At 30.0% G+C, this 21,871-nt stretch overlaps 2 protein-coding genes and 1 long non-coding RNA gene across 5 annotated transcripts; all 3 read right to left on the reverse strand.

Moving 5' to 3' along the window:
* Positions 1–357: 357 nt before the first annotated feature.
* On the reverse strand, positions 358–2,725 carry LOC110637139 (transcription factor bHLH30). 2 transcript variants are annotated; one of them, XM_058137923.1, is made up of 3 exons: positions 2,189–2,725; positions 1,626–2,084; positions 358–984 (listed from the first exon to the last, which is right to left on the reverse strand). In XM_058137923.1, exons 1-3 carry the CDS (start codon positions 2,408–2,410, stop codon positions 976–978), a joined length of 690 nt encoding a protein of 229 aa, XP_057993906.1. In that variant the 5' UTR covers positions 2,411–2,725; the 3' UTR covers positions 358–975. The 2 variants fall into 2 exon arrangements, with proteins under 2 accessions (XP_057993906.1, XP_021642788.2); XM_021787096.2 differs by lacking the exon at positions 358–984 and having other exon boundaries at positions 1,565–2,084; positions 2,189–2,559.
* A 2,546-nt stretch (positions 2,726–5,271) lies between these two features.
* LOC110637141 (uncharacterized) lies at positions 5,272–7,880 on the reverse strand. Its single transcript, XR_002491466.2, has 3 exons — positions 7,589–7,880; positions 6,756–6,928; positions 5,272–6,661 (listed from the first exon to the last, which is right to left on the reverse strand). It is a non-coding gene; the product is annotated as an uncharacterized LOC110637141 (long non-coding RNA).
* A 1,868-nt stretch (positions 7,881–9,748) lies between these two features.
* On the reverse strand, positions 9,749–21,150 carry LOC110637136 (MADS-box protein SVP). 2 transcript variants are annotated; one of them, XM_021787091.2, is made up of 9 exons: positions 20,962–21,150; positions 20,494–20,678; positions 11,580–11,658; positions 11,167–11,228; positions 10,837–10,936; positions 10,618–10,659; positions 10,399–10,440; positions 10,147–10,310; positions 9,749–9,998 (listed from the first exon to the last, which is right to left on the reverse strand). In XM_021787091.2, the coding sequence occupies exons 2-9, from the start codon at positions 20,673–20,675 to the stop codon at positions 9,986–9,988; spliced, it is 684 nt and encodes a 227-aa protein (XP_021642783.1). In that variant the 5' UTR covers positions 20,676–20,678; positions 20,962–21,150; the 3' UTR covers positions 9,749–9,985. The 2 variants fall into 2 exon arrangements, with proteins under 2 accessions (XP_021642783.1, XP_021642785.1); XM_021787093.2 differs by having other exon boundaries at positions 20,494–20,683; positions 20,962–21,127.
* Positions 21,151–21,871: the final 721 nt, after the last annotated feature.

Consider the following 21,871-nt stretch of genomic DNA (forward strand, 5'->3'; position numbering starts at 1 on the left):
AACTTGTCTTTCACTTCACTTGTTATGAATGATAACTTTTAAGGATTATGTGTCCTTATAGCGAAAACAAAACAAAATTTATAAATGGATTTTTTATAACGAACCCTTTTATTTGTTATACCAATTAAGTTGACCCCAATTAATTAGTTTATCATAATATTTTATTATTATGTAATTATATATTCAAAGCATTTAATTTATTATGTAACAAGAGAGATGATCATAGGCTGAAGCTGCAATTCTCACCATGCATTTGAAAAATTGCTCCACAAATGTCTACGCATTTCAGAGTAATATTTTGTGAATTCACTCAACAAATTTTGAAATATAACCTACTGCAAAACATATACACCGTAGCTGCCATAATAGAGTAGCAGATCATTGATCTGCTCTCAAATCTCTTCTTCAATTTAGTATAGAGAAATGATTCTAAAGAATATCTTGGTCTACTGAATTGAAACTAGGACAATTTCTGTGGAAACCCGGCAAGGAATTGGTAATGCCAGGAAAGGGCATAATAAGCCATGAAAGCCCCAGTTCGCTAAATCAAATCTAAAGGAAGCTACTGTTAGCAATTATCGGACAAATTCTTGATCCTATAACGTACGTAAGAGCATTTAACTGGGACAAAAATTAAGAATATATAAGAGAAAAATGAGGGGAAAATAAAGTAAAATAAAATGATCCATTTGGTGCTTAATTACGGGATTGCCAGCCAGACCATTTCTCTTCTGGTAAACAATTTGGAGAGCTCCAGCTAGCATGATCTTGTCTTTTTAGCTTTGCATAACATGCTTGCCCGCTAGTGAAAGCTTTTATCCGTTTGCCAAAAAGTTACATGGCTGTGCGCTATCGCATTTCCAGCTCCATGGTATTGGGATATGCCTACTAGTCTATTTTTCTCCCTTTAAAAGGAAGGATGCATGTGAATGTTGTAAAGCAAAGCAAAGCATGCTTGGGTCCTTCCCCCCTGGCCTAAGAAGGCTGCAAAAACAGGACCATTGCAATCTGGGTCAGGCAGCATTTCCGTTTCATTTGGAGTAAACTAAAAACAATGCGTAACAAACGTAAAACACTGTATCATGCCCAACAAAACAAAGAAAATGGAGCAATCTTAATCGCTAACAAACGTAAAACACTGTATCATGCCCAACAAACAAAGAAAATGGAGCAATCTTAATCGCTTGTATTTTTCTTCAACATTGATTTCCATTTTAACTAGTGCTCTAATCCAATCAGCAGTTGTCCGAATCACAGTACCACAATAAAGATCTAGATTTTTTTTTCCTAAATCTAATCTATTATAAATTTAAAATATAAAATATATAATAAAATTTATTTATTAAATATATAAAAATTTTATATAATTATATATTAAATTTATAATAAATTAAATTTAAATAAAAATTTTTCAAAAAATCTTACATTGCGTAACTTCAATTGAGCTATTTATTGTAAAAAATAAAACCTTAATTTTGCTGTCGGTTTTGTTTCTCGTAAAAAGGTGGCATGAAATTTTAATAATTGCTACTACCGCATCACATATGGTAGAACCAACTCCCAATGAACAATATTAAAATATACACAATTTCAAATCAATCATTATTTTTCATTTCATGGACCACCTGGCCCAACCCACAACCCGAGACTCGATTCTCCACGACGGCCTTCAACGCTCTTCTCAGGATTCTCGCCTCCTCATCTCCACCACCGCCACTAGCCCATTGCAGCACCACCACACACTTAGTCAGTCCTCCAACCGTCATCATCTCAGCCCGGACCGCCCTGCCTCGAACCAATCGGATCGCCTGCGATAATTCCCAATTCAACCCTGGTCTATTCTCACAACACACGCTCACCCTCATCGTCTTCGCTTCCCCATCACAATAACTCAGAGTCGCCTCGTCTGATTCTCCCGGGAACGCACAGTACTTTTCAGGCTCTGATCCTCCTCCTCCTCCGCTGCTGCTGCTGCTGCTGCTGCCACAGAAACCGTCCCCGTCCTGACGTGCCACTTGAGCGGCTTGCCTTATTAGCTCCTTCACGTGATGCACCACCTTCGCTAGCAAGGAGGCCTTGTCCGTCTATTTATAAACCAAAATAAGAGAGAAATTCATGTTTGACAATGCTCACGAACTGACGCTTTCGAAAAGAAATAGAAATACAATAAGAATCTATAATAACCAACCTTGGTGACGCTGGGGAGGAGAGAACGGAGGGTAGAGAGGTGGGCGTTGATACGCTGTCTGCGTCTCCTCTCTGCTTCCTTGTGGCTCTTGAATGCATTCGTTGATCTCTTTCCCAATCTCGACGAGGATCTGAGGATCGATGCTCCGACTTTGAAGTCCATGGCGTTGACGACGCTTGGGTCACGATGAACAAACCCATAGCAGCCTTGAAAAGGAAGCATCCGTGGTAGCTGTGTGAAAAGAGAACGAAATATATTGCGGGAGGAAAAGCGAAGGACATGCGAGGAGAAGCGGACGACATGCAAGGGGTAAAGTGCAGAGCGTACAGGTAAGAAAATTTGATAAAATGAAAGTTGAAAGTTTTTAGTGGGAGACTCAAGTTTACCTTCTCCTCTTTATTTTTATATTTTGTATTTTGTTTTTTTACGTCAAAGTGTGGATAGAAAAGGTTAATCATTATTCGAGGACAAGGGCTCGGTGGGCAGTAGATGTGTGAACTGAACGTACACACCAGCCAATGTGAAGACACATAGGCGCAATTCTTCGCGTTGCTCCCATTTTCAATAAACAAAAAATATTTATATATCTTATGGTAAAACAATTTCCTTTTTTAAGTAGTCAAGAAGAGGAAACAAACAAAAGAAACAGGCCTGCCGGGTGTGCATCTTGCCCGCTCCATCGCGAAGCAGTCAGGATAGAATCCCATCCGGCGGACAATGAATGACGTAAGAACCCAGAGGGAAGGAACCCGCATAAGAAGTTAACCAATTACTTTTAATTAATTGAACTGTAATAAGATTTGAATTGAGAAAAATAAAAAAGGAAAAATAATTAAGATATTTACTTTTTTTATTTGAATAAAAAATATATTTTCTCTTTAATTTAAAAAGAAAATAAAAATAAAAAAATTATAATATAAATTATAAAATTACATTAATGACCCTTTATTTTTCATTTATATTCTTTTATCTTCTAAAAGTTAATATAAAATGATAATTTAAAAAAATATATTATTTTCTTTTCACTTTTCTTTTCAAGTAAAGAAAAATAAATATATTTTTTTAATTTCTTTTTATTTTTTCTTTATTTGAAAAAAAGAAGTAAAGGGCAAAAAATAAAAATTATTTTTTATTATTTTTCTTCCTCATAAATTATCCAAATATAGTGTTGACTGTTGACAGTAGATAGTAGCCATTTAAGTTCAATATTTTTTAATTAAAAAGTGTTCAAACAAATTTTTATTTATTATTGATAGTTTATGAAAAGTAAATAATAATTTTTTTTGAAAGAAAATAATAATAATTAATTTAAAAATAATAAAAATGAGAACCATCATTTTTTATTTAAAATTTAACTTTAATAAAATATTTTTAATAATATTAAATATAAATTAATTAAAATAATTTAATCAAAATTTAATTTTATAATTTTTAATTAATTTGATATATAATTTATATACCTTGGTGCAACTAAGAATTTCAGCCCCACACTTTCAAAATCAAATAACAAATTAAATTCTATTCCGAGTCTCGGAAATATTTCACGTTATTTTTTATGGTTGAACTGATGACTAATGGCTTGAATTATAAGAAATTCTTTCCTTTAGACGTCATTTGCCGATAAACCCCGCTGCCCAGCGAGTAAAACAACGGTGAATTCTAATTCAATTCAGTGAAACGGTAACGTGGCAGAGTCGTTTTAATGGCAGAAGAGAAGGATTACTAAAAATGCACCTATACGGCGGCGCCGACAACTTTTCTGCAAGGAATAGTGAGAAAAGGGGAATCAAAAGGGACAGGAACGATCATAGCCCGACAACCTCTTTTGCATACTGATATATCATTTCGCCGTTTCGCTTTCACACTTGAAACAGGATTATAAATAATCACTTCATAATACGCAGTACGTATTGTTCCAGTGTACATACACCCTCACCATCCTTCCCTGTGCAAGTAAAGTAAGCTGTATACCCAAGCATTTCTCTATTATTGACTCTGATTTTCACCTATTAGAGCGGACAAGCATCGCTTTTTGGTGGAATTTTTCTTGTAGAATATGAAAACTATTCATTTCTCAATGTTCAATGTTTGAAATGGAGGAAAAGAAGCACAAGGTGGGACAATCTGTAAAATTTGCATGTGAGCCTGTTGGGTGGATCCGTGGAAAAGGTGAGATCAACCTCTGATGGCCGCGCAGACTAGTACAGGTGCATCTGAGGACAGCAGTAGGAAGGGAATTCGTATTACATGGGCTTTGAAGGTGACAGTTCCTCCCTGCAATTGGCATGTTTCTACTTCCTACTCTCACAATTTACCTGTTTTTGTTCCTATTTCCTACTATTTTTCTGTGTTAATTACTTTTTAAATTAGGTTAGACTTATATCCTTAAACAGATAAGATTATAAATTTTTCATTTTCTTATATGAGTCTTGATATTGGATTTGAAGTTACCCAACAGCTCCATTTTTGAGAAAAGGTTTGGGTTAAAGAACTTAAAAGGAGAAAATTAAAATTGATTTTGAGAAACTGGGACAAAATGAGATAGCCAAATGACACATTTTATCCACAAAAGAGAAAACCATTGAAGCCCTAATCCTTTGGCATTTTCTTTTCTGATCTCTCTTCTCATTCTAGTGCATACATTGGTGTGGGACTAATCCCAATAACTGACCTGTATCTCTCTCTCATCTAATTCTCTACAATGTCAGGAAAAAAAATGAAGCAAACAAGCAAACAAAAGAAGAGATAAAAGAGCGAAGCAACAATGGAGGAGAGCCCTGGTGTTGTAACAGTAGTAAAAACTTACAAGTGGTTCTGCTTCTTCTCTTAAAAGCTGGACCCCTAATGTCAAAATTTAGGCTATCTACAGAATTTAACATACCACACGGCCACATCACTTACAGTACTGTTGTGGAAGCTCCAGAAATTCTTGGTCAAGGTTAATAATAATAGTTAAAAAAAAAAAAAAAGGGCAATGCATGTTTGCCTTAAATTGCATAAATTTATTTATTAATTTAAATTGCTTAATTTGCAAAACAATAAGTAATCAATTAATTTTTTTTAAAAATACACTTGCATCTAAGGCATTATCAGATAGGCTACAAATTTGTTGTGATTCCCTGCTAGCACAAATCCTTGTGCCAGCACCAAAAGCTCAAAGCAGCAAGGTGAGATACAAGTGACCTTGCACCCATATCGAGCTCTTTTTTCTTTTCTCAAACATATAAGCTTTGATCTGTACACAATTACTAAAACCTGCATGAAAATTAAAGCTCAAAAAAAAAAAAAAGAAGAAGAAGAATAAGGAGCAGGAGAAGGATTTTTACTACACCAGTGGAAATGGAAAATTTCTATTATGTTGTAACAAATACATCAAAATCTCAGATAGTTAACTGCATCCATTTTGTGGAATGGACATCCAGAAGGAGCAATTAGACCAAGAGTTTGCATGACTTCGGTTCTTCCTGCACTCAGTTCATCAAAGTTCAAACCTCTCACACAAGGCATTCAAATTCTCAAGAAGTCCATCATCTTTAAATTCACACAACTCAATCAAACTTTAGTCCTCAATTAGTTGGGATAGGCTACTTAAATCTTTCTCAACTAAAAATAAGCATCAGCAATGACAGATAAAACCTTGCTCTACAGTAATGCAGATATTATTCATGAAATACAAGGTATGATCAGGATTCATGCCTAACTCATTCATGTATGCCATATCTGGCACAATGCATCAAGGGAAAAACATAAAAGAGACAAGCCCATGTAAACAGGAAAATGGGAAGAAAGATGACTAACCTTTAGATTTGGCTACTTTCTGTTTTACTCCACCAGATTATGATGAAGAAAGATCCGATGGTCATATCCAATTACAAGGCAAACCACAAATCACTATAATGTGTCATTTATGTGCTACACTTGCAGCTTCAAACCATAATCATGACTTTCTTTGGAGTAGCTCAAGTAAAAGGTCTATAAAGGTTACCTGCTCCAGAGCTTTCCTAAATATTTCTTGGTAACAGCCATTGTTCTGCTCAACTATCTATGGATTCAAAGCTGCAGAGAGAAAATCAAGTTGATCGTCGAAATCTGTTGAAAGCATAGTATATTCAATCAAACACATATAATAGGATGCATCACAAAGTGTTGTATGTCAGTACTTAGAATCTGAAACTTATACCATTTAATAGGATCCACGCACATGCTACAACAGAAAATACAAGACATTTTATTCTTTAGAGGTTTGCCAATAAGAACAGAAAAGGTTAAGAACATCAACCAGCTTAAGCTAAGTGGTACTAATGTCGTCTCAGGCTATGAAGTCTCAAGTTCGAGTACTACTTGGAGCCGAAAAAGAAACTTCAGAATGGGAAAAGACACCAACTATTCATAGCCTCCATCCAGCCTAACATGAACATCCCCTATTAATCTATCACCTACTTTATTGCTTCCACTGACATTGTCCTCAACAACCTGCCAAACAAATAAGTAGTGAACAATGAAAGAGATTTTCTAGCAAAAGGCTGCATTAAAAAAAAAGGGGGGGTAAACATTTTATGCGGCCTACCACTGCCGGCCACCAGGAGCCATCAGAAAGCTTGACGCAAATTACCTCCCCAAGCTTGGGCACCTCTTCAAATTGCACAGCTGCAACTCTTTCCCCACCATCATCTCTATCATGACTTTTGCTACTTGAACAGCTTTTGCCTTCCATAGCTTTTCGTTTTTGTGTACAAAAATCTAGTTTCAAAAGCAAGTAAGTCCCTTGATAATAAAATCACTATCTTCATGGACAAGAAAAACAAAAGCAATCTTTTCAGAGATCGTTTCTCTCTTAAAATCTCCAATTTTAAACGTACGAAAATCCTCCAATAGGATCACGTGAACATTTCGTTAAGGTTTCACAAGCACCCACTTCTACCATTAAAAAAAGAAAAACGAAAATAAAATAAAACAGTAACTCCTCTACTGTATAATAAACAGCAAACAATCATTCAATTAACTCCATTTCACGTTGCCATATATGAACATTACTAGAACGATAAGATTTCCCTGATAAGAACACACGAACGACATAACTCATGTCCTGGAGTAAGTGATCCACCAAACCATTGATAACCCTAATCCACCTAAACATTGATAACCCTAAGTACCCAAAACTATAATTTGATCAGTTAAGACTTAAAAAAGCTTTTACATCCTACAACTCCAGAGTTTTTACCCAAATGGAGTAGAAGCCCATTATCTTCAAAGGAAAAGGTTCTTGTTTCTTGCATTGTTCTGAATTTCATTTAAAAATTCCGTAATGAACTAAAAATCCCATTTTAATAAACAAAATAACAAAGCCAAGGATCAAATCAAAATCATAAGAAACAGAAGAACAGCAACTTGGGCACTTACAGCTGAGAAATGGGTTTGCAAGAGGAGCTGGTGGACTGTGACTTGGCACTTGAAAGATTGGCGAAATGGTCTTGAAGAAAAAAAGAAAGAAGGAAAGAAAAAAAAAAAAAAAACAGAGCTCCTTTATAGATGCAGCACTGTCAGACTGACAATATATTTCTCAGAAAGTTCATTATGCTTGATTTAATGATTTTGTCTTGTGTTCTCTTGCATTAACAATCCAATTCTTCAGTTTCTTGCTTTGCGTAGTTATGCCATTTTATTATCCGCCGTCTGTTACAATTTGTTTGGATTGCGGGGTTAAGGTGTTAGGGGAAATTAAGGAATGATTTCAAAAGATTTTTTCATTTATTTGAAATGGCGGGGTTGAGGGATAGGGACGGTTTTGAGGTTTATTTGGAGGGTTGAAAATCTCTCAGAATCATCGAATTTCTAACCCGTCAATTTGTTGGGTGGAGGAGAACTGAAAAAATTTTTATTTTTTGATTTCTTATATTACTCATATCAATTTTAAAAAATCTCTAAAATATCTCTTTTTATTATAAAATAATAAATTTTATAAAAATAATAATTTTATAATTTTTACATTTAATCTCACTTTCCAATATTATCAAACTAAATAAAATAATATTATAAAATATTTATTTACATTACATTTTTTTCAAATATAAATAAAATTATTATCTTATTTTACCATATCATATTTTCTTTTATCTTATTTTATATTATTTTTCTAAATCTCCTTTAACTCTGTCCAAACTAAGGGGGTGCCAATAAGTCATTTTCTAATTAAAAAAAAAAAGTTTTTTGGATACAGTAAGGCATGCAAGATTTTTAATAAAATAAAAGATTAATTACTACTTAATTTTTATATTTTAATGAATTTAATTATTTAATTTTTATATTTTATTAAATAAATTAATTATTTAATTTTTAAATTTTAAAAAATATAATATTTAATCCTTACATTTTTCTTCTATTAAAGTATTTAGTCTAGACAATCCTAATTAAATAATTATTTAATCTCTTTATTTTAATAAAATTAATTAATTTTTATATTTAAAAAAACACATTAATTAGTCTCTGTAATTTAATTTCATTAATTATTTAATTCCATAATTATTTTTTATACTTAAACAACTTTAATTCTCTCCATTAATTTCTCTCTTATCTTCCTTTATTTCTCAATCTTTTCATATTTATTCTCCTCCACACCCACACATTTCTCTCCCTTATCCTCTCTTTATTCTCATCAATTGCTATTTCCACAAAAAACATTAATCAATTTTCTTAAAATTTTAAATAATTAAGAAAAATTATTTCTCTGTAAAGAAAATATAAAAATAATTTTAAAAAATTAAAAATTAAAAAAAATTAAATTCAGATTTAATTTCATATAGTAAAATTTTTATTTTTATTTAATAATATATTTTTAAAATATTATATTTTTAAAAATATATAAATTAATTAATTAATTTTACTAAAATAGAATGACTAAATAATAGTAATTTTATAAATCCAATCATCAACTAATAAGTTTTCTTGAAAAAAAGGAAGTGAATAATAATTTAAATAACAGAAACAATTTAACAAATAAATTAAATAATTTAATAAAAATAAAATTTAAAAATCAAATAATATATTTTTTTAAATATAAAAATTAAATAATTAATTTTATAAAAATATAAAAATTAAATAATAAAATATTCCCACATTACTGCAGTGTATTTTGTTATTTCATTAAAAAAAATTATTTCTAATTTTAATGAGAAGGTAAAGGTTATTTAATGATCTCTAAATACAATTTTTTAAAAATTAATGCCGTGCCAATATTAATATATTGCGGTTAATGGTTTTTTCTTTAATTATGATTAGTTCCCATTAACCAATATCTTTTACACGGCTATAAATGAATCAGGGCCGCCAGTACGGGCGGCCTAAGTCTGACTACATTTCAGGTTCGCTTATGAGCTCAAACTGCCATTATATAAAACCTATTATTTTTTTTAATTAATGCGAAATTATTTTTTTTTAAATAATGCAAAATTAATCTTGAATAAAATTAAATTGTGAAAAACATTATATAGTGAACCTGAATTAATTTAAAATTAAAATTTAATTATTGTCGTTTAAAGAACCAATAACAGTTAGAGAAGGACCAAATTGAAAGTCTTGACTGCAATTAGACTACACAAAACACAACCAATACAGGAGGAGGCAACCCATAATCAAAAGAAAGCAAAGTGAATCCAAGTTTTTTCACATCTACCACAGAGTGTGTGCGTATATATATATATGAACATACATAAATATATCTGCAGTTTTTGAAGCCTATCTTCAAATGATAAGGACCTGGCTTTATTCCTTGTGATAATTCACTTTATCTTCCCACCATCTTCAAAAGGGCAGCCTGCAAAACAGTTTACAGAAAGCAACAGAAAGCGCACCACTTCAATGAAAAGATAAGGGATAATAGAAGGAATATAATTAGTTGCTTGCTTATTCCATATTTGATAAAGGACTACTTTGATAAGTGACAACAGCAACACTAGGCTTACCCTAGTTTGAGAGATGTATCGGAGCTATCATCCCCAAGAGGAGGGCCACTGCTGCAGCTGCAGATGTTAGTGACAGATTCCGATGACATGCCTTCTTCCTGTTGGACAGCGACATCCGACTCCAAATGCACTGGCCTTTTCCCTTTGCACCAGAAAGTCGTCATCTGCATACGCAACGATGCAATCTCATCGTCATCTCTTGCCACTCAACTACAAGGAATACCACTCGTTGTATATATATTCTAGGCATACCTTCTGTTTTAGCCGTTTATTCTCTTCTAGTAGTTGAGCTCCCTGCATTATGGAATAAAACAATGGGTTTGATCATTAAAGCTCAGCCTTTTGGCTAAAAGATTATGAAGTCTAAACAATTAAATAAGTGAAGATGAACTTCAATCTTCTTATTACAGATTAACTCCTTTCTTGAATTATATATATATATATATAAAATGACTCATAACGTAATCTAACCTTCTTTTCAAGCATAGAGATCTCATTCATTATCTTATCTCCCTGAAAAGAACAAAAAAACTCTACTGCAAGTTAATAACATATGTGTATAAAAATATATGAAGAAATTGTCAAGAAATTCTACAAATTAGTAGGTGTGCATGAGCGCTCGTATATATAAGTCGTATATGCCTACTCTTGTACCAATTAAAAGTTGGAAATAACATGATACAAAATAACCTTAGTTTCAAGCACACGCGTAAGTCCAGCTTCAAGCAGTTTTTCCAATTGCTGCAATTCCTCTAGGTTTAATCCTTGCAGATTCTCTCCCCTCATCTGCCTACAGTAAAATGAACAGTCTCTTATTTAATACATATTGCATTATATACTCAAAACTTATGAAATTATTGTCTAAACTTGATAGATCATGAATTCAAAACACAAACATATAGATTGCACTTATTTTAAATGTATGTGAATCCCACCATACGTATTGTGTCAGTCCATGATGAATAGGTTTAAGTAAAAAAATCAAATATCAAAAAGTAAAATCATTTTTAAAGATATTACCTTAGTTGATAGGTCTTTTCAGCAACTTCTTTGGTCAACCGGGCGCGATTATTATTCTCTAACTGTAGTAAACATGGAGAAATGTCATTCACAATTATTATAAAGAACATAATTATTGATATCACACTACATAAATTTGAGTCATCTATTCGAGTAATTATATATTACGCGTTAAAAATAATTTCTTTTTAAAAAATTATAACTATTTTTTTATCTAGTTTTCACACTATGATTAGTTTACATTCCATATATTAATCTTATATGAAATAGCAATTCTTCATGGAATAGCAAGAGTTCTCCATTCATAGAGATAATGAAAGAAAATACAACACATTGTGCTTAGCAATTAAGAAGGTAATTAATTAGTGATAATGGGAAGAAGATAATGAAAAAAAAAAAAAAAGACAAATTACCTCCAATTCAAGTGATGGTCGGTCCAGTTTGTCGAGGTTATTGGAATGCAGATTATACCTTGCAATTATGTCCTTCATGCTTCAAGAGTAGTAATAATACTGTCAGGATACATGCTTTTAATAGAATTTTTAAACTATATAGCCACCGTGAGTGAATCTCTGGTGTCATAGACTTCCTCTCAATAAATTTTAATTTTTTAATAAAACTACACTTAATTTAAGAAATTAGACTTAAATTACCATAATTAGATGAATTGAACTAAAATGCTATTCCATGCAAACAATGATTATAAATGTTAAAAAATAAATTGCAAAATTATATATATATATGATCCTCCAAATTTAATAAAGATTACAAACTAAGGGCAAGTCTAATGCAGGTATTTGACGCCAAGCAACATATAATTACAGGAAGGCATATTTCATTGCACATTTTATCAGATATTTTCTGTTGAATGATAGAGATTGCTATTGTGTTTCCTCTCCCTACCTCCCAATTCTATTTTAATTTTTGGATAAAATTACAACTAATTAACAAAAATTAAATTACAATAATTAAACACATTGAATTAAACGCCTAATTAAAAAAAATTGAGTTTAAATTACAATAATTAAACACATTGAATTAAAATGCTATTACATTTGATAATATAGTTAATGTAAAAGTAGCTTAAAAGGGTGTTTGATAATATAATTAAGCACTTAAAATTATTTTCTTTTATTTTAAGTATATTTGATAATGTTTATTTACACAAAACTTAAAAATTTTAATTAATTTTAACTTAAAATAAAAAGTCACATATATGAAATTAATTTATTAAGTATAATATTTTATTTTCAGCATATCACAAACAACTTTCCAACACTTCAAATTAAACTACTAAATATTTTCAGTTATACCAAATACCACCAATTTAAATTTCTTGATTTTTAGCTCTTCTTATAACAAAAACTACCGTTCTCTTGATACATGCTTAAATATGATAGTTTTTGTTTACAAACATATCAATGTTATGATCCTATATTGCTAAGAACAAACTTGGTGATAAGTTGATAAATCTCTAGACACTCTTTTCTTACAAGTCAGTTTTCAATAGTAAGTTCTACTTAGATGATCTATTCTCACGTGGTGTAACTTTAATGACTTACGATGCTTAACAGTTCATATCAATTAATATAAGAGCCAATCCCATCTTGCGAAAACCAACACTTGGAGTTGCGATCCATGGAGTGGTGACCCATGAAGTGGTGACTCAAAGAGTGGTGAACTATACCCATTTTGCAAAGACAGGTATCCAATGTGTAGAGTGCTAGTCATGACCAATATAACCGTGACCATTGAGAATGCTGATTCTAATTAATTTAGAAACCTGCTATTACAAATTATAAAATTTTTTTGTAAACTAAAACTAAAATTTAAAAATTTTGTAATAATAAATTAACATTAAGGAACAAATATAAAATAGGAAATAAAATTAAAGAACAAACTATAAAAATTAACCTTCAAATTTTTGTCAAAATGTTAATAACTACTAAATGAACTACTAAGAGACTAATTTCGAGAAGCATTCTCAATCAAAAATTTTTCTCCGTAATGAGTTGAGATTTGAGAATATAAAATTAGAATAACTTATTTTTTATTTTATGTATTTTATTATTATTAATACTTTTTTCTCTTAATTTGAAAATAAATTAATTAAAAGTTTTCAAGGCTTGATTCCGATGGATAATTTAGTAATTTTGTCTATTTTTAATCCATTTAGCCATTAATACTTTGGGAAAAGATCAAAATAGCCTCATTAAAGCTACCAACTTTGTATAGGGACATGTTAATATATTTTTTCAAAATAGAGAGATGAAATTGTTAGTAACAATAAAATTCAGAGATAAAACAATTTATCAAAAATTCTCTCTCATTTAACTTATTTAGCTGAAGAAATATGTTAGAATATACAAAATAAATGCATGAAAAGACTAAAGTGTTTGACATAATAAAGTATCAAGGTCTTTTAATCTATTTTTTAAAGTAGAAGGACGAAAACGTTAATAACACCAAAACTCATTGTAATTTATTCTTTTGAATTTGGTTTGGTTAGGCAACTAGAGAGAGATAGACAGGGATTTAGAACTTGATCAAGAGAAGTTCCTCTTCCTTTTCCTCCCTATTTTTTTCCAATCTTTAAGTGCAGGTTCGCCTTGAGTAAAAGCATCTAAAGGATGTATCGCAATTCGCATCAAAGCTCCCTCTTCCTTCTCTATGTATTTTGATGACTTCCTAAATAACTGGAATCCAAAGCATTTATTCAAAGGGAAAATTATTTGGTGAACCCTATATACTAAAAAGTAATGCACACATTTCTCACAAAAAATTAATTATTTCCAAAATTTAAAAATGTGAAACCCACAACTCTATGAGTGAGGGTGCATCCAGACCGGGAGTATCTAATAATTAGCCTATTCAAAGTATTGAGGATATTTGAAATATTCTTAGACCTACATATACCATTAAGGTTAAATTAAAGGTAGAAAATTTGGCTTTCATTAGAGAATGTGAATTTAAAGATATTGAGGTTTGAGTGAAACATATTTGTTATTTATGTAGTTGAATTTTGGATATGTCTTCGGACTTGATTTGTGACTCAATTTGAAAATTTTATGTTGCGACCCAATTAGAATATTTTGTGAGGTCTATAATGGTAATGGAGAGCATAAGCCGATAATTTTAAGCTCAAAGCCTATTATCGATCTCGTTGGGGTATAGATCAGTATAAATGTTATATTTTCTACCTATTATAGTAGTATTATGAGAAATTCAAAAAATTTACTGAGATTAAAGTTTGAGAATTTTCAGTGATTGTGTCCACCTCTTTTTCCATCATAGAGAAAGTTTTCTCTTATCTTACCCGTGAATGCAAACCATAAAGTTTAACACATAAATCTTGCATCTATTTTTATTTTATTTTCTATATTGTGTGATTGTACAATTATATGTATACCTTAAATTTGTGTGCCTATTTTAACAACGAAAATAACATTTGCATTGGAACATATATTTGCCAATATTGCAAGAACCTAAAGAAGGTTAGCTTTATAAATGCTAGGAAATAAGTGTGTGAATAATACTAGTTAGAGTTTTCTCCCCAATCACTTTAGGGACAACAAAACTCATGTTGAAACTACTTTAAACACTAAAACTTCATTTATTTTATGAAAAATAATTTATTAATAAAAATATTTGTCATTGTTTAATTTGTCAAATTAATGGTATGCATTTTATATCATGCATGTATAATATATTTTTACATTTTACTTCTCATTTTAACCAAGAAAATATTTTCGTTAATCCACTTTTTAAATGTCTCAAAAATTAAAAAATATATAAAAAAAATATTTTTCAGAAAGATCCTTTCTGCAAAACAATTCACATGCAGAAATCTAATACTTTCAATGGAACCAATGCTTGTGATACTGGTACAACTGAAGTGCACAACAATGTCAGAGGTGCTATTGAATCAGTAGGTAATGGTAAGAAGGCTGATTCTTCTAACATGTTTGGAAAGGCTTATTCTAATGTTACTTACAAAAATAATGGCTCTACGAAAGCTTTACTTAAAAGTAGTGTTGGTGTATTTATCCATATTTAGTCCCTTCTATCCAATATGCTATAGTCTTTAGAAAAATATTTGAGAATCCTTCACCAAAGAGGACTCTCGTGGAACTTTGATTAAGGCTAGCTGCTGTTTTTTTTTTTTTTTTGGTCAGTTGATTAAGGCTAGCTGCTTTGATTAAGGCTAGATTTTGGTATAATATTTGAGTGGTTAATGTACCCCTTAAGCATGACAAGCTTGAATGGAAGCACACCATCAAAGGAAATTTCATTATTTATTCTCTTGCAAAGCTACTAAATAAGGCTCTTTTTCCCCTTTCTACATTATTATCTTGGGTTTGGCTTGGCATGTCCCCAAAAATAAAAATAGAAGTTTTTTAGCAGGGATGGCATTGTCTGTTCTCTATTGTTCCATTTCATTGCATGTTTTCTTCCCTTGTTGGTATCATGGACTCTAATAAAGCAAAACTACTTGTTGTTATGCCTGAAGCTCTTTCTCTTTATGCTTCTTTGTTGTGGATCAAAGACTTTAACGTCAAAATTGAATCTGATTCTAAGAATGTCATACAATGGCTCATCTTCAATTAAAGGATCTCTGAAATTTGTCTTATTTTTAATGAAGTTACAAATTTAGTATATTTATTTAGAGAAGTTAAATTATAATTCAATAGTTGAAGGGTTAGCAAAACAGGTTGCTCATCAAATTGTTTAGATTTAATTATTTTTATTATTTAATTTTTTTTATTGAAGTTTCTAGCAACAAATTTGTAATGGAATTACCAAGATTTCATAGCTTGACGAGTTATCACTTCTAACTTTTAATATAAATAGAAATTTGATGTTAAATTCTTTGAAATTTTGATTTAGTTGTTTTATTGTTATTTGTTCCTCAAACCTTTTTTTTCCCCTAAAAATTAGTGAAAATTATTGCAATATTAAAATCAAATATGTGTTTGAGATAAAGACATCAAAACCCCAAACAATCTTATTTCACTTTCAATTTATTACACGATTTCTTAATTCTTTCCTCCTCCTTATTTACAATAATTTTGCACAAAAAAAAAAAAAAGAAGAAGAATAGTGCAAATATCTCTTCAAAAATAAAGAAATAAAATCAATCAATTTTAGCTTAATGGTTTTGGAGTGTCTTCAAAATTGTGAGGTTTTAAATTCAAGTTATAATCAAAGGTAATTATACAAAAAAAATAAAAAAAAAATTGCAAAATAACACTACAATAGTAATAGTGATATAAATTAGGTAATAATTACTGTAATCTTTATGTCGAATTTTGATATTTTATAAAAATGTATTTTTTATCACTATTTGTAATTCGTTTTCTATGAAAAAATAAATTAGTTAACATATATATAATTAAAATATAACATTACTTATAAAAATAAATAAATTAATTAAAAAATTATAAAAAGTGTCATCTTGATAATTGGTAGATAAATAATAAAGATAAATAAAATTAAAATAAAGATAAAAAGAAATATATGCAAAACCAACATTGGAGTCTTATCTTGATATACATCTACAAATAATTACATTTTTCCTTCCTACTATTGCTTTTTTTATATTAAGTTGGTGCTACTTAATTTTTCAGTTTTAGGATTTAATTGTCTCTTTCTAATATTACAAGTAATCAGGAATCAATAGAAATGTAAACAAATTTTGAGAATTAAGACCGATAAAATTTGAATAGAAATAATTAAAAAAATAGAGGAAATAAAAACAATTTGAAAGCACTAGATAATAGAAGAAAGTTTGAAAGTTCTCAAAATAAATTAACATAATTGATTAAAGATAAATTAAAACATTAATAAAATAACATTAAAAGAAGAAATTAATAATTTGCAAGCCAAATTCTCCTTAAGAATATATATATATATATATATATATATATATATATATATATATATATATTTGAATATTTGGTTAGATTTCATGAATGAATGAACCTTATGCAACATATTAATAAATTGAAATGTTATTTTGCTTATAAAAAGAACATGTCAAAAAATTCAATTAATTATTAAAAGGAGGAAGAAGGTTGCTTATTATAACTCTATAACTCTTAGTTTTTCCTTACACAACTGAAATCAAAACTAAAATTTCCCATATCTTAATTGTAATATAATGTTTCATTAACAAACGAAATATATTTATAAATTATTGAATTCTCATTGTATATATAAATTTTTATCATATCAAGAATTAATGTTTAAGTAATATGTGAAAGTTTAAAATCAAAACTCCTAAACTATTATTGAGTAGCGTATAAAGCAAGCATTGCAAATCAATAATATGCTACAATAATTTGCTCATAAGCATGATGAGTAATGCAAAGATATAGAGTTGGAATCTCTATATTTCTACATTCTCCTTCACTAACCTATAGTAATAAAAAAAAAAATCAATTTTACAAAAATTACTAATGTTATGTTTGGATTGAAGGAAAATGAGGGAGAAATGAAAATTTGAGTGGAAAATAACCTTATTTTCCACTCACTTATATTTTGAAAGGAAAATAAAAATTAGATTCCACTCCCATTTTCTCTTCAAATTGGGGGAAAAGGGGAAAGAAAATGTTTGAAATTACAAAAATATTCCTATATTTTTTTAAGTTCTTTTTGAACATCTAAGGGTAATATTGTAATTTTATTATTTAAAAAAGTAACTTTTCTTTCAATATTTTCCCTTCTAATCCAAACATAAAATGAGATAGTTATTTTCCTTCCTAATCATCACATTCTTTTATTTTCTTTCTATTATTTTCTTTCCTTCATCCAAACATAGTGTAAATGAAAAACATTTTTCTGTAGTTTTAGTTCAATTTGAAATTGGATACTCATGATCTACACCATTTCTATATATATATATATATATATATATATATATATATATATTTTCTTTTTTTTCCCTCTTTGAGGCCTTCTTCATTTTGACCTTTGTCCTCTATGCATTCTTTGCATCTTTTATTAGTAGGAATTCCAATCATCTTCAGCTATTTTGAAATTTCTCTCAACTCATTTTTGTTTGACAAAATTAATTTAGCATTTTAAATATCGATATAATTTAATTTAACATATAATCTCTGAAAAATGTTAGTGTTGCAAAAGATATATATGGTTTCTATTTATTTCCATGATGATAATACAAGTTATTTTTTTCCAATCTAAAAAATTTAATATTTATTATTTATCAATTATTAAAAAAAATTATATAGATACTTAAAAGAAAAAAAAAATCTTCTCCAAAAAGGTTCAAGATTGATAATTTATCGTTTCTATAAGATCAATTCGCAATGGTTTAATTATATAAGGCTATCAGTTACTCTTTTAAAACATTTTAAAGCATGCATATTGCATAATGCATAGCCCTCAAAGAGTAAAGAGTATAATTATCCCTAATGAATGTCATTATTATTGCATATTGTACATATGTTTTTTTTCCCCTATTAGATATAGAAGCATTATTTGTACAAATATGCAGTATCCACATATGAATATGAAACTATAAAGAATACCCTTTTGTCTATGGTAAATATTAGAAATCCAAACTCAACCTTAAAATCCAAGCGCTAAAATTAGAGAGGCTAATAGGTTATTCAAAAGTTCCAAAGTTTATAAGCAGCCAACAAGGGAGGGAAGAATTTTTATTAACAGACTACTTCTACATAAGCCTATGAGAAACAACCCAAAGGAAAGGAATTATGCATTGATTCCATATTAGAAACCTAAGCCTAACAGGGTATAAAGAGGTTTAGATATCCATAAACAGGCGATGTGAAATAAGAGGCCAAGAAGAATTTTGGTTAACGGTATAAATTATAATATGCCGTTTTCTAATTCATCCTAATAGACCCCTTTTGATTTCTACATCTCTGGCCTTGGTCGTTTAGGTATATATATGGAGAAAAGCTATAGCTAATTAGCTCTAAGCAAGACTTTCTATGAAGTTAGATTTTAAAAAAAGGCACACGACCCATAATTTAAACCCATTTCTTTCTTTTGATAGATGTGACTGCTCAAATTGTTCTGAAAATGTTAAGGCTCTCATGTACTATACATATATTCACTGAACCACAAAAGTGAGAATTGAATTTCTATTATTTCATGTGGAAAAATTGAAGCACCAACAATGGCAGCAATTCCTTCCTTTCAAGGAAAAAAGGAAAGAAGAAGACTGATCATTTGGAAATTTTAACCACATAATTATTATATATCGAGAATTTAGAAATCTTTGGTGAAAATTGAAGAAGATTAATTAGTGTCCACATAAACAGTATATGTTAGTAAAAAAAAATGAAAAATATATAAGAAAAGGTAATTAATTACTTTTATCATCTTTATAATCTTAATTACTTTTATCATCTTTCTAATCTTCTATCTTATTCAAATAATCTTATCGGTTATTATCACGAGTCCTGTCTCACTAGCCACCAATCACTGCCTCACTCAATGATATATATATATATATATATATATAGAGAGAGAGAGAGAGAGAGAGAGAGAGAGAGAGAGAGAGAGAGAGAGAGAGAGAGAGAGATCTCAGGTACTATTTGAAGAGACTAGCTACCCCAAATATATATCTTCACATTGCCCCACAAAATCCAAGTTAAAAGAAGAAAAACCCAAACTTAATTGGTTGCTGATGAGTTCTTAAAAACTGTACTTAAGTTGGCTTTTTCACAAAGGGTTTCCATACAATAGTTGAGAACAAGAACAAGTTAAGGGACGTTGAAGAAAAGATAATATATATTAAATTTGCATCGTCTGTGTTTTCACACCTTAATATATGTGTATATATAGTACCACAAAGATTCCACACAAAGCAAGTATCAGTGTAAAAGGGTTTTTTTAATTATTTTTCGCAATGGAGTGGACTGGCAAAACCCCCTATATCATATACGTACGAAGATACAAACTTGTTACAGGTATAGTACAACTATGGGGAGGAGTGAGGAGATGATTTCACGCGCAAGACAAACAACATAAACACGTACAACTTTTCTTCTATTTGTTGCAAGACCAGATTGTATAATTGGAGATGTTTATACCTAAAAAAATGGATCGTTTTGATCCCTCTCTCCAAGTTCTGGGAGTTGGGAGATACATATGAGGTTTCTTATCCATAGAAAACCATGGGAATTTCAGCAAAAGATTTATAAGTTTTTCCATTTATTTTTAGCATACCTCTTTGAGACACAGTATATAAAGAAGGGCTTCAATACAGGAGGAGAACTGCATACATTGAAGATATCCAAGGAGATCTATGGCATTAAAGAGGTAAAAGGGAAGTACCTGGAGCTGCAATACTCAAAGAGCTTGCCAGTAGCAGAGAAAATGATGAGAGCAACCTCAGCATCGCAAAGAACAGAAAGCTCTTCAGCTTTCTTGAAAAGCCCTCGTCTCCTCTTAGAGAAGGTCACTTGCCTGGCTGTGATGTTGTCAATCTTCTTGATCTTGATCTTCTCTCTAGCCATCCTCTTCTCTTCCCAAAAAAAAAAAAAAGAACATTCATAAACTTTCACATTGTCCGTACAACAAAGAAAGAAAGAAGCGCACGAAATGGCAAAGAAATAGAGCACAAAAAGGTGGGGTTTTGCAAATTCAAGACAAGAATTTACAGAAACCCTAGCTATGAGAAAGACCCAGTTCAGATCCAGGCAAAAGAAACCCATATAAGGTGAAAGAGGCACCAAATCTCAGCTCATGAACATGCATCCATAAGTACAGATGGGATTGATGGATTTGTCATCATATACGCACCTAGCTAGCTCTGGGACCGTTGAGGAGCTTTGGGTTGAGTTAGGGTCGAACTAAAAGCCAGCCAAGTAGAGAAAGTAGAACCTGCACGGTAAAGAGAAAGGAGAAGACTGCAGAGAGAGTTGCTCAGTAGGTAAATGTGTTCAAGAAAGGAAAGGTTGCATTCCCTTTTATAGGTAAATGGGAGTCTTTTCCTCACATCTTTCATTTTCCTTAAAGAGTTAAAAAAGGAATAGAAGAGTAAGAAAGAGAAGCTCCACTTGGATACTGTTTATTTAATTTTAAAGGTTAATTAACTATATTTTTTAGACTAATTATATTTCTCTTTTTTGTGGACGATCGCTTTCCGTACAAAGATAGGCATGCCACCATCAAAGCCCTCGTCTCCCCACCTATTCGATATTTATTATTTTCTCTCCCATTTTATCCCGATAAATTGGCTTGTGAAAGTGAAACCGGGAAAATCGTAACTAGTTTTTGCTTTGCCTACTATTCATTTTCATCCAATTTTTATATGTTAAATATGGTAATTAATTTAAGAGTGAATTTCTATTTGATTAATTTATGAAGATAATATATATTATTTTTAATTAAAGGACAGAATTTTGATTTATGTGATTTTTCATTTAAATATTATAAATTAAAAAAATATTACTCTATAAATTAAAAATAACTTGATCTTTCTTTTTTTGATTTTATTTAATATTAAAAAATTCTCTTAAACTTTATTTAATTTAATTTTATAGCAAAATTTATTTTATTTATAAATAAATTTTATAATAAAATTATTTATAAATAAATTTTTTATTTAATATATTTTATATCTAATATGAAGTTCATTTTAAATAAAATAAATTTTATATTTAAAATAAATCAAATAATATATAATAAGATGATAATTTTATCACTGAAA

The sequence above is a fragment of the Hevea brasiliensis genome, chromosome 16, assembly GCF_030052815.1.
Source record: "Hevea brasiliensis isolate MT/VB/25A 57/8 chromosome 16, ASM3005281v1, whole genome shotgun sequence".
In the NCBI taxonomy this organism is placed as follows: domain Eukaryota; kingdom Viridiplantae; phylum Streptophyta; class Magnoliopsida; order Malpighiales; family Euphorbiaceae; genus Hevea; species Hevea brasiliensis.

What these genes read in the sequence shown, in the direction of transcription:
- LOC110637139 (XM_021787096.2), bottom strand. Translation starts at nt 2,410, where the DNA reads ATGCTTCCTTTTCAAGGCTGCTATGGGTTTGTTCATCGTGACCCAAGC. An exon ending in TCCTCCCCAGCGTCACCAAG is followed by an intron (nt 2,085 to 2,188) that starts GTTGGTTATTAT and finishes GTTTATAAATAG; the next exon opens with ACGGACAAGGCCTCCTTGCT.
- LOC110637136 (XM_021787091.2), bottom strand. Translation starts at nt 20,675, where the DNA reads ATGGCTAGAGAGAAGATCAAGATCAAGAAGATTGACAACATCACAGCC. An exon ending in GACCATCACTTGAATTGGAG is followed by an intron (nt 11,229 to 11,579) that starts GTAATTTGTCTT and finishes TGTTTACTACAG; the next exon opens with TTAGAGAATAATAATCGCGC. An exon ending in CGCGTGTGCTTGAAACTAAG is followed by an intron (nt 10,660 to 10,836) that starts GTTATTTTGTAT and finishes TGTTCTTTTCAG; the next exon opens with GGAGATAAGATAATGAATGA.